Raw genomic sequence first — 13,134 nt, 5'->3', positions numbered from 1 at the left:
TCCACCTGCTGCATTTCTTTACTGTTAAAGTTCTTAGCGTGCTGATTACTGTGGTATAAGTGCCTGTACTGAGCTCGCCAGTTAGTTCCTTTCACAAGGTTGTAACGGCCCTTTCAGTTATTAACCTAGATAGAGAATGCCTTAAACTTACAGTTAGCTAACCTATTAGCTTGTTGGCCTGGATTCATTGTTTTGTGCTTTAATTCGTCACAAAACTGATGTTGCATTAGGTAGTTCACCAAAAAAAAAAAAAGTCTAATCTAATAATATAACAGCACTAACTTTGTTTTGTAGTGAAATGTAAAAATCTGGAGAATGAACACCAGATGGCAATTCCAAAACTATGTGAACAGCTGCAGACGGAACATGACCAATGTCTAGAAAACCTGAAAAGGAAAAGCAAGGAAAGAGAACAGGAGATGCGGCAGGAGGTTAATAAGATTTTTTTGTTTTGAATGTTTGGTATGAATTAGGTAAGTGGCATAGTATTTAGGAGCCACAAGTGTTGTTAAATAATGTGTGCCATTCTTCTGTATTTAAAATTTAGATTTTTTTTAAGGGGAAATGTAGCATGATGTAAGTTGTTTTTTTTGTTTTGTTTTGTTTTTTTTATACCAAAATTAAGGGCATGAAGCCCAAATCAATATTAGATTAGTATTCACAGGTTTTTTTAAGCTGGATTTAACTCTGTGTAACACATCGCTAGATCTACTAATGTGGCACTTCCTGCAATTTAATCAAATCTTTACCTTAGTTCTTATTTAATATAGTTTCAGTTACTGATTCCTATATTTTTCTCAGTTGTTTGGTGAGACTATGAATGTGGAGAACAAGTCATGACATAAGTGGCATGACAAACAGATGGCTCCCTCGTTTGTCTCAATTAGAGGGATATTCGTAGAGGAGTTAGGTGTTTCAGTGTCTCCACAAACCTCTGCTGTGAGCCCAGGGTCTGGATGGTACTACAGCATTTCCACCCATTAGCAGCTTAACTGTTTCTAAGACATGAAAATAGGAGCTATTAAAACAAAACAAAACAAACAAATTCTTAATGCATCTTTCGTAGATGGAGAAACTTCAGGCCACATATGAAGAATTAAAAACTCGATCACAAGAAGAAATCAAACAGCTTTGGTCTCAGCTTGATAGCACACGAGCAAGTCGACAGGAGCTAAGTGGTATGGTAGAAACACGTTACGGTTCTTGCCTTAGCTCACATAGAACAACACTGCGTGTGAAACAATTTTTAACAAAACGTATTGAACAGGCATTCAGTCACAGGAGCATACAGCAGGAGTTGTCGCACAGGATTGGACAAATGGTCCATTTAATTCGGTTTCTGGCCAGTACCAGATGCTTCAGAATAAGGTTTAAAACGCTCAAGTAGGCAATACCATGCCTATGGGAAAAGTTTCAGTCCTGTTCTGCTGGTTTATAATTTGTCCTGAAGTATGAAGGCAGAGATGCCCTACAATTGTATTGTATCAAATTATGGTGTGGTGGTATCTGTGCCAAAGTTGAAGTTGCAGCTGAGCTGTCATCACTGCTACTGTCACTGCCACTGCTATTACCTGTCTATGTTGCATTAGGAACCAGAGGACCCGTAGTGTTTGACAGTTTACAAACAGGTAGTAAAATACAGCCCATGTCCCTTAAATCTTAAAATCAAATTTAAGATGAGCTGCAATGTGGTGTAACAAACAAATGAAGGTGAGGGAGGAAGAGGATAGCAGCAATAGGAACACATGGTTATGACAAACTAGTATTATGTACGATATGTGGAGGGTTTTTAAAGATCTAAATCAACACGAAATATTGATGGCAGTAATCCCTACTGCCCATCTATAACACTTGTCATTTGGCTATTTATCATTACCCTGATCTTGGCCCCCTTTAAAATCTGAACAAAGGCATAGGTTAGATTAGTTCTGAAGCTGAAATAGGGTTTTCTAGTAGATTTGAATTGAGGTGGACAAGGATTCTGGAATTACATCTTAAAATTAAAGGGATTCACTAGTATTCAGGTGGTCATTTTAATGCTTAGTCCTTTCATCCCTAGAAGATCCACTGGGAGGGAGGAGGAATACCCCCACAATCCCCTTGTTCTCCCAATCTACATTGGCCAAACCAGTCAGTCTCTACGCAAAAGAATAAATGGACACAAATCTGACATCAGGAATCATAACATTCAAAAACCAGTCGGAGAACACTTCAGTCTTCCTGGTCACTCAATAACACACCTAAAAGTGGCAATTCTTCAACAAAAAAACTTCAGAAACAGACTCCAGTGTGAAACTGCAGAATTGGAATTAATTTGCAAACTGGACACCATCAAATTAGGCCTGAATAAAGACTGGGAGAGGTTGGGTCATTACAAAACCTAAACCTAATTTCCCCAATACTAATTTCCACCTACTGTTACTCACACCTTCTTGTCAGCTGCCTGAAATGGGCCACTCTTATTACCACTTCAAAAGTTATTTTTCCTCCCTTGGTATTCTTTTCTCAGATAGTCCTTTTCCGGCCCCCTCTCACAGCACATTGAGCTGTCCACAGGGGCACCCATATTTTCTTCCTGAGTAGACAGCTGTATTTTAGAATACATCAGCATTTGGTTAGAGTTCTAATTATTCCTTCCAGTACATACTGAATTCCATAAGCCCTGTTTCCCGATATCTAGCTTTCAGAGGTCCCTCTGAAATTATGTTCTTGAGTAATGTAAATAATTGTCTGCAACTTTGCCTCATTGATGTTCGCTCCCTCTTCTAATTAGTTGGTCCTCCTACTGACCCATGATGCATCCCAGGACTAATCTGTCCTTTTGTTTTCTACCTCTTTACCAGTTCCTAGTTATCACACCCGCTAGTGAGGCACTTCAACAAAGCCCTTCTGAAAGTTCATGTATACAGAAACCTATGAGTCTCCTTCATCTACTATTCTCTTGGCTTCCTACAAGAACTGTAATTGATTGAAGACTGTTATCCTTCACAAGGGTTAAGCCAGTTTATCCTATCTTTCTAGGTGACCAGAATCCTGACCACTGTGTACTCAACAGAACCATTGCATTCTAACATTTTTACATGATCTGGGGGGAGGGGGAGGTTGTCCACACTTTGCCAATCTATCAGCAAAGCAAGTCCTTTGACAAGATTATATTTAAGCTTAATTGTTGGATTTACATTTTTCAAAGTAGTTGGTCTAGGAAGGCTGTTTCTGGGGTAAATCAATTTAGTTCAAAGCAGTTACAGTAATTCTTCTTATTCCTGCTGCATGGGAGCATTAGAAGGTGCAGGGTTCAACCCCCATTGCAGGACTCTGCATCATTATCATCCCTAGCTCTTATATAATGCTTGACATCAGTAGATCAAAAAATGCTTGGCAAAAGTCACCAGAATCATTATCCCCCTTTTACAGATGGGAAAACAGCGGCACACAGAGGGAAATTGACTTAACCAAAGGTCACACACTGAGCTAGTGCAGAGCTGGGAATAGAACCCAGGTCTCCTGAATCCCAGTCCAGTGCTCCATCCACTAGGTCACACTGCCTCTTCGTAACCATTCCCAGCATTGAAGAGCACAAAGAAAGGGAGACGGGCTGGCTGACTGACTGCAGTGCTTACTCACTTCAAGAGGCGTAGTTTCTGGAGTACTCTTGGGGGAATTCTGCACCACTACGGTGCAGCAGACAAATGCCCCCACACAGATTCTTTACTTTCGATAGAAAATGGTGTCTGTGGGGAAGCAAAGAGACGCTGCACCAGTGCTCCTCCCCAGCAGGTCAGATGCCTCTGTTCTTGCAGCTGGGGGGGAGGGTCTGGGAAGGTTCTGGTGGGCCAGGGACATTAGTCCTGGCTGGGCCAGGGGGGCCGGGTGTGGGGAGGAGGACAACAGAGACTAAATTCTCCCTGCACAGAGCAGCCGGGACTGGGTCAAATCAACCCCCAGAAACTTCTCCTGGCTTCAGGAAGCTCTGCACCGCGGGAGGGCAGGGGTGGTCAGGGTGAAGGGGGGTGAGGCTTGGTGGGGTGGGGGTTCCAGGTGCAGGGAGGGAGTTGGCTCAGCGGTGGGAGTTGGATGCGGGTGGGTTGGGCAGATGGGGAGCAGCTCCCCTTACAATGACCCCTCCCTCCACCCACACACCGAGAATCCCCCCCCGCGAACCTCCACTCTGCTGAGCCTCACCCCCTGCATTGAGAGCCCCCTGAGCCCCAATCTGCTGCACCCCACCCCCAACCCTACCAACCCCCACTGAATCCTAACCACCTTCATCTGGTCTCCCCTGCAGAGTCCAATTCTCCATGCACCCAGAACCCCGCACCGAACCCCTGTGCATCCAGATTCCCCTTGCAACCGAACCCCTCACCAAGCTGCCTGCACCCAGATTGCTCAACACAGAACCCTGATTCTCTCGAGGGAATTCTGCACCAAAAAATTTAAAAATTTAAAATTCTGCAAAGTTCTGCATATTTATTTGTCAAAATAACATAGTAACATAATAACAATATAATCAGACCATTTTTAATTATTTTGGTAATTTATTTCAAAATACTTGTCAGCAATAATTGAAAATGGTGTAATTATATTGTGTTTGTTTTGACAAAATATGCAGAACTTTGCAGAATTTTAAAATGTGTGCAGAATTTTTTACTTTTTTGGCACAGAATTTTTAATTTTTTGGTGCAGAATACTGGGGGTATGTGTGCAACACAAATGCTGCTGTGCACAGCTGTAGCGTTGTAGTGTGGACACTTACTAAGGGACAGAAGGGGTTTTCCTGTCAATGTAGGTAATTCTCCCTTTTGAGAGGAGGAAGATAGGTCGATGGAAGATGCTTCTGTTGACCTACCTGCAGCTACAGTTGGGGTTAGGTTGACCTAACTACATCATCCATGGTGCAATTTTTTTCTCAGTCCTGAATGATGTTACTCGATCAGTCTAACCTTTTAGGTGCAGACGAGGCCTAAGAGTGGGGTAAATGGGGACATGGCTATGTTTTCTCTGCTCCTTTACCCCTTAATTTGTACTCAGTGTAAGGTGTAGCAAGACCTGCTCTGCTAACCCTCCCAAAAAATGTTGAGGCATTGGCATTATGTCTTTGAAGGCATGACTCCTGATGCTGCCTGTTGGGTTCTGTGCTTTTCTCCCCATCCAAAATATGGTTCATCTTCATAGGATCTATGATGGAGTCCAAAGTGTGTGTGTGGGTGTTTTTTTTTTTTTTTTTTTTTGGATTAAAAACAAGGTTAAAGGTATTGCTGTTTTTTCCATCTTCTACTCAGAGTTAAAAGAACAGCTTCTGGCTCGCACATCACATGTGGATGAAATAGAACGTTTAAAGCAAGACTTTGAACAGCAGCGGCAGCAGAGAAGAAGTGAACATGAAACTGAGTTGGAACAACTGAGAATTTACTTTGAAGAGAAACTAGGGGCAGCTGAAGAAAACTACAGAGAAGAATTAACTCTGCTGCATCAGAGGCTGCAAGAATTAAAGGAATACTCTTTGTTGGAGTCAGAGATTAGTCAAGATCAGCCTTTAGATATCAGGTGATGACTGTTTTTTTTCTTTAATCTCATCTGTGACAAAACACACTCAACTTTCCTTTCCTAGAAAAGACTTTAGGCTTTGTGTGTGTATTTGGATTGGTGGTGGGAGGTCAGAAACCCCAGGATGGAAGTTAGTAATGGATGCAGACAGTTTCTTGTTGAAATGGTTATTCAGGAGTGTTTGACTAGATTCTGGTCTGTACATACCTATATTCTAATATCTTAAGAATCAATACATTCTTCTAATTCTATGTTTTATAGTGAGTCTTCAAGTTAATTTTCTAAATTCCTTTTCTCTGCTCAGCTCCTCGGTCACACTTTTCGAAGAGGCAAGTGAAAAAGAGAGAAGGGATACGCTTGACCAACTAACTCAGCAACTGGAGCAGCACAAGGTGAAATGTCAATTTTAACAAAAATTATAGTGCACATTTTAAAATGTCCACAAAAACATGACCGATGCTTCACACCTCTTAGCATGGTTTTCATAGCAGGTGCTATTCTGAGGTCTTGTATTACTATTGTTTTGTTGTTTTTACCAAGTATACTAGAAGGTATTATCTTAAACAAAACTATACAACTTGAGAAAATAAGTGAACAAAGGATGTTTTTGATGCATTAACTTGGCTTTTTTGTTTACTTGCTGCTTAAGAAATAAGTGTTTCAAGAGTTGCCATGGAGCTTAGGAAGTCCTTTCCCCTATGTGGCTCCTGGCTGAGTGCTACAAAGGGGTCCTGGTCCAAGAGTAAGGCTTCTAGGTGCTATGGTAATACAAACGATAGTATAAGCAGTCTCCTTCCCCTATGTTAGTGTCAAAAACCTTGACAAGCTCCCTATTCAGGTGCCTACAGGCATTTCCCACTCTCCTAGATCCTCTGGCAGCTCCTGGAGCTCTACTTTACCTTGTGGTAGCATGGCTGTATAAACAGAGTTAGGCCTTCTGGGGATCCCTCTACTCCCAGAGTTGAGGAGGTAGAAGTGGGTGTAGAAGCAAGAATATTTTGAGGAGGCAGACTGGTAAGTGAACTTGTATGTTTACAGTATGCTATGGGTACTTACTGTCAAATTAATTCTTTAGCCTAATTATCTGAAAGATAAAGGTATCCGTCTCCGTTCTGAATGTGTGTTTTCTGCAGGAAGAATTTACTTGTTTGCGACTACAATTGGAGGAAAAACACAGACATGAACTAGACTCCTTAAGATCTTCCCTTGCACTCCAATATAAGGAGGACCTGATGAAGATGAAGATGGATCTCTCAGACAGATATATTTCAGAAATTGAGGAATTAAAAAAGAAACATTGTCTAGATCTTGAACAACTCCGTGCCAAGCTTTCGGAAGAGCACATCAAAGGTAAGATGTAGATTCATAGATATTTAAGTCAGAAGGGACCATTATGATCATCTAGTCTGACCTCCTGCACAACGCAGGCCACAGAATTTCACCCACCACTCCTACAAAAAAACCCCTCACACCTATATTTGTGCTATTGAAGTCCTCAAATCGTAGTTTAAAGACTTCAAGGAGCAGAGAATCCTCCAGCAAGTGACCCGTGCCCCATGCTACGAAGACGAAAAACCTCCAGGGCCTTTTCCAATCTGCCCTGGAGGAAAATTCCTTCCCGACCCCAAATATGGCAATCAGCTAAATCCTGAGCATATGGGCAAGATTCACCAGCCAGATACTACAGAAAACTCTTTCCTGGGTAACTCAGATCCCACCCCATCTAATAGCCCGTCACAGGCCATTGGGCCTATTTACCATGAATATTTAATTACCAAAACCATGTTATCCCATCATACCATCTCCTCCATAAACTTATCGAGTTTAATCTTAAAGCCAGATAGATCTTTTGCCCCCACTGCTTCCCTTGCAAGGCTATTCCAAAACTTCACTCCTCTGATGGTTAAAAACCTTCATCTAATTTCTAGTCTAAATTTCCTAGTGGCCAGTTTATATCCATTTGTTCTTATGTCCACATTGGTACTGAGCTTAAATAATTCCTCTCCTTCTCTGTATTTATCCCTCTGATACATTTATAGAGAGCAATCATATCTCCCCTCAACCTTCCTTTAGTTAGGCTAAACAAGCCAAGCTCCCTAAGTCTCCTTTCATAAGACAAGTTTTCCATTCCTCGGATCATCCGAGTAGCCCTTCTCTGTACCTGTTCCAGTTTGAATTCATCCTTCTTAAACATGGGAGACCAGAACTGCACACAGTATTCCAGGTGAGGTCTCACCAGTGCCTTGTATAATGGTACTAAAACCTCCTTATCCCTACTGGAAATACCTCTCCTGATGCATCCCAAGACCGCATTAGCTTTTTTCACAGCCATATCACATTGGTGGCTCGTAGTCATCCTATGATCAACGAATATTCCAAGGTCCTTATCCTCCTCTGTTACTTCTAATTGATGCGTCCCTAGCTTATAACTAAAATTCTTGTTATTACTCCCTAAATGCATGACCTTACACTTCTCACTATTAAATTTCATCCTATTACTATTACTCCAGTTTACAAGGCCATCCAGATCCTCCTGTAGGGTATCCCTGTCCTTCTCTAAATTGGCAATACCTCCCAGCTTTGTATCATCCGCAAACTTTATTAGCACACTCCCACTTTTTGTGCCAAGGTCAGTAATAAAAAGATTAAGATTGGTCCCAAAACCGATCCTTGAGGAACTCCACTGGTAACCTCCCTCCAGCCTGACAGTTCACCTTTCAGTAGGACCCATTGTAGTCTCCCCTTTAACCAATTCCTTATCCACCTTTCAATTTTCCTATTGATCCCCATCTTATCCAATTTAACTAATAATTCCCCATGTGGCACGGTATCAAATGCCTTACTGAAATCTAGGTAAATTAGATCCACTGCGTTTCCTTTGTCTAAAAAATCTGTTACTTTCTCAAAGGAGGAGATCAGGTTGGTGTGGCACGATCTACCTTTTAAAACCATGTTGTATTTTGTCCCATTTACCATTGACTTCAATGTCCTTAACTACCTTCTCCTTCAAAATTTTTTCCAAGATCTTGCATACTACAGATGTCAAACTGACAGGCCTATAATTACCCTGATCACTTTTTTTCCCTTTCTTAAAAATAGGAACTATGTTAGCAATTCTCCAATCATACGGTACAACCCCTGAGTTTACAGATTCATTAAAAATTCTTGCTAATGGGCTTGCAATTTCATGTGCCAATTCCTTTAATATTCTTGGATGAAGATTATCTGGGCCCCCCGATTTAGTCACATTAAGCTGTTTGAGTTTCGCTTCTACCTCAAATATGGTAATGTCTACCTCCATATCCTCATTCCCATTTGTCATGCTACCATTGTCCCTAAGATCCTCTTTAGTCTTATTAAAGACTGAGGCAAAGTATTTGTTTAGATATTGGGCCATGCCTAGATTATCCTTGACCTCCACTCCATCCTCAGTGTTTAGCGGTCCCACTTCTTCTTTCTTAGTTTCCTTCTTATTTATATGACTATAGAACCTTTTACTATTGGTTTTAATTCCCTTTGCAAGGTCCAACTCTACTTGACTTTTAGCCTGTCTCACTTTATCTCTACATGTTCTGACCTCAATAAGGTAGCTTTCTTTGCTGATCCCTCCCATCTTCCACTCCCTGTATGCTTTCTGCTTTTTCTTAATCACCTTTCTGAAATGCGTACTCATCCAGCTTGGTCTACAACTCCTGCCTATGAATTTTTTCCCCTTTCTTGGGATGCAGGCTTCCGATAGCTTCTGCAGCTTTGATTTAAAATAATCCCAGGCCTCCTCTACCTTTAGATCCATAAATTCTTCAGTCCAATCCACTTCCCTAACTAATTTCCTTAATTTTTGAAAGTCAGCCCTTTTGAAATCAAAAACCCTAGCTGCAGATTTATTTTTATTAATCTTTCCGTTCAGTTTGAACTGAATTAGCTCATGATCACTTGAGCCAAGATTATCCCCTACAACCATTTCTTCTATGAGGTCCTCACTAGTCACCAAAACCAAATCTAAAATGGCATCCCCTCTAGTTGGTTCAGCAACTACTTGCTGAAGGAATCCATCAGCTATCGCATCTAGGAAAATCTGAGCCCTATTATTATTACTAGCACTTGTTCTCCAGTCTATATCTGGGAAGTTAGTCTCCCATGATCACACAGATTCCATTAGTATTTACTTTATTAAAAACATTAAAAAGGGCTCTATCCATATCCAAATTAGATCCCGGCAGTCTATAGCACACCCCAAGCACTATCCCAGGGGAGGCTCTAATAGTTTTCTTCCCCAATTTAATTTTTGCCCAGACAGACTCAGTCATATCCATTTCATCGCTTCTTATTTCTTTACATTCTATCTCATCATTGATATACAATGCTACTCCACCACCTTTACCTTAATTTCGGTCTTTCCTAAACAGCACATACCCTTTAATACCTGTAGTCCAGTCATGACTACTATTCCACCATGTTTCTGTTATCCCTATAATATCTGGTTTCACTTTCTGCACCAGTAGCTCTAGTTCCTCCATTTTGTTACCTAGGCTCCTCGCATTGGTGTACAAACATCTTAATTTTTGCTGTTTGGCCTCACTCACATTCTGTACCCTATTAGGCACCGTCATTTTACTACGAGTATAACGTATTAGACTTGTATCTACACTGCCCTTCCTCCTACCCACGGCTGTGTCCACTCTTACTTCATTTTCTTTCCTCTCAATGCTAAATTCTGGCATGGAGATTTACCTGGACATCTCCCAACCATCTCTCCCTAATTCCTAGTTTAAAGCTGTCTTAATCAGTTGTGCCAGCCTCCGTCCTAGAAGTCTATTTCCTTCCCTACTCAGATGAAGTCCATCCCGAGAGAACTGTCCACTCCAGCCACAGCGCTGGCTCGGGGGCTGCACCACGTGGCTCCCGGAAGCCGTGGCATGGCCCTGTTCTGGCTCCTTCGCTCTCCAATGGGAGCTGCAGGGGCGTTGCCTGTGGATGGGGCAGCGTGCAGAGCCGCCTGGCTGTGCCTCCGCATAGGAGCGGAGAAGGGACATGCCACTGCTGCCGGGAGCCGCTTGTGTAAGCGCTGCTTGGAGCCTGTACCCACTTAGCTTCTCCCCACGCCACAACCCTGATTCCCCTCCCGTTCTCCAAACCCCTTGATCCCAGCCTGGAGCACCTTCCTGCACCCCAAATCTTTCCTCTCCAATCCCACCACAGAGCCCGCACCTCCAGCTGGAACTAGCACTCCTTTCCGCACCCTTGCCCCAGCCCTGATCCCCCTCCGAACCCCTTGGTCCCAGCCCAGAGCACCCTCCTGTACCCCAAACTCCTCATCCCCAGCCCCACCCCAGAGCCCGCACCCCAACCTCAATTTCGTGAGCATTCATGGCCCGCCCTACAATTTCTATTGCCCGATGTGGCCCTCAGGGCAAAAAGTTATCACCTGTTCCTCCTCCCATTTACATTTTAGATGCTGATAGGCTTAATGGTGATAGGCAGTGGTGATGTACAGTAGATTAAAAGGTAGTGCATAGATTCCAGTGCCAGAAGGGACCATTATAAGAAATGTAAGTGGAGAGATTTTATTACGTACTTCTTGGTAGCCTTGAAATCGAGAGAGCCACTGATGTTTGCTGTTTTACTGTCATTACTGAACTTAATTTTTTTACTTTTATGAATGATCAAGATCCTTTAAAACAAACTACAAAATGTTTTTTCACCGTCAATCCAGAAATTACCAAACTGCGTCTACAGAGTGCTCAAGATGCAGCGCGCCAGGTTGAAGCAGAGGTTGTTGAACGAGTATGTGTGCTGGAGAATGAGCACAAAGCTAAACTCTCCCTCCTTCAGTCTGAGAAACAGTACATTGCAGAACTGCAGGGAGAAATACAACACTTAGAGAGAGAGAGTGCTAAACTAAAAGACATTGGTGTCCAGCATGAAATCCATCTGAAAGAGGAGATGGAAAAGGTAGTATGCATTAGTTTGTTTTTTGCATTTAATATGAGATAACTATGTCCAATACAACATCTGCCAGGCATAAAGCAAATTAATGGGAATAGTGACTGGAACGATACTTACCATTTGAACTTTCTTGTCTGTAGTGGGGTCTTAGTATTAATGGGAGTTGCATAGCTAAAACCTTGTAATGTTCTGATGAGTTGGGTCTGCAGATGGGTGATACATATGTAGAGGTTGAAGAATGGGGTGAAGGAGGTTGAAGTTGAAAATGAGGTTGAATAGTTTCATAGGACCTCAATCACACCTATTCTTCAACCTTTGCCAATAAATCACACATTTGAAATTACTTTAATACCATTTCAGATTTTTTTGTTTGCGCCCTAACCTGCGGAAAGATTAGAATCTGAAGTGCTAAATGCTTATTTCCCCTTGTGAAATGACATAATGGCAAGTATAGGGAATGAGAGGAGGACAAGGATCTTAGACATAAGTTGAAAGACTTCAAAATGCCGTGAAGCCTGAATTTATGTAAAAATATTTTTTGGAATTTAGTCATTATTTAAATCTTCCTTTACTATTCTTTTGGAATTCTTAATAGTGCTTTGACTTAAATAAGGCATCAACAAATTGACACTTAAATCTTGTATTTTGTTGTGAAAGCTGACCCAAGCACAAGACTTGAATATTTAGATGGTTCTTAGAAGATGGTAAAATGTTAATTTTTTGTGCGTGGTGTGGCCCACCTTTTCATGCAGTGTGTCCTGAGGGCCACCTTTTTTCTCGTTCACCAGTCACTGTCACACAGATCACTTCCTCCTATTTACAGTTCTATAACATCCCTGTGTCAACTACAGCAATTGCTTAGGTAGAAAAGTAAAATGTTTAATGCATTTTAGCTGTCTTTTAATGTAATTTAGCAGCTGAAAGTGTGGTGGTAAACCCAGGACCTTATGACTAGTCGAATTTCTGAAGACCCAGTGGTCCACAGTTGAGGATCTGTAGGAGTTTAAATGGCTGATAAGAATATTTTATTCTGAACATTTCCAGTTGATATGGTTTCATCTCTTTATTTTTGTAATGTTCATAGATAAAATGTAGACTTGTTGATGATCACAAGAATGAATTAAAAAGAACTCGAGAAGAGGTCCAGCAAATGGAACAAGTGCACAAAGAAAAGGAGGAGGAATGGAAGTGTGAAAGAGAGGCCCTGAGGATCAAAGTTGAAGAGAAGTTATCACGGTTACGTACAGAACTTGAAGACAAGGCAGAGTATGAGAAACAAACTTTGCAAAAGGAGTTTGAACTTCGTGAAGCTGAAATGAATCAGCTTCAGGATCAGCAGGCTGTCAGAATTGTAGAACTGGAGAAGTCCCTAAAGGAGCAGCAGAACAATCTGCAGCAGCTAGAGGATAGCTTAGCAAGTGTGCAGACTACACAGAAAGCTCAGTATGACAGCGAACTGCAAGCTGCCAAGGCACTCATGGAAAAAAAGTTGGAAAAAGCCACATTTGGGCTCCAAGAGGAATGTGCAGCTAAACTTATGGAAGCACAGAACAAGTATGTAATTAATTGGTTTTTACTGTTCTTGTTTTAAAACCTCATAAGAAATGGCAATTCATAATTTTGTCACTTGGTGGCACCAAAAAA

At 41.7% G+C, this 13,134-nt stretch overlaps 1 protein-coding gene across 4 annotated transcripts in view; it reads left to right on the top strand.

The window, feature by feature from the left end:
• PCNT (pericentrin) overlaps positions 1–13,134 on the top strand; it is a 240,105-nt gene that overhangs the window by 83,841 nt on the left and 143,130 nt on the right. For all 4 annotated transcript variants that reach the window (XM_077830537.1, XM_077830538.1, XM_077830536.1 and 1 more), the window contains exons 13-19: positions 295–431; positions 1,067–1,178; positions 5,280–5,544; positions 5,849–5,936; positions 6,678–6,894; positions 11,258–11,496; positions 12,575–13,044. In XM_077830537.1, the coding sequence (XP_077686663.1) occupies positions 295–431; positions 1,067–1,178; positions 5,280–5,544; positions 5,849–5,936; positions 6,678–6,894; positions 11,258–11,496; positions 12,575–13,044 (1,528 nt within the window). The remainder of the gene's footprint in view (positions 1–294; positions 432–1,066; positions 1,179–5,279; positions 5,545–5,848; positions 5,937–6,677; positions 6,895–11,257; positions 11,497–12,574; positions 13,045–13,134) is intronic.

This window comes from Eretmochelys imbricata, chromosome 11, assembly GCF_965152235.1.
Source record: "Eretmochelys imbricata isolate rEreImb1 chromosome 11, rEreImb1.hap1, whole genome shotgun sequence".
In the NCBI taxonomy this organism is placed as follows: domain Eukaryota; kingdom Metazoa; phylum Chordata; order Testudines; family Cheloniidae; genus Eretmochelys; species Eretmochelys imbricata.
This window is presented reverse-complemented; position numbering and strand designations above follow the sequence as displayed.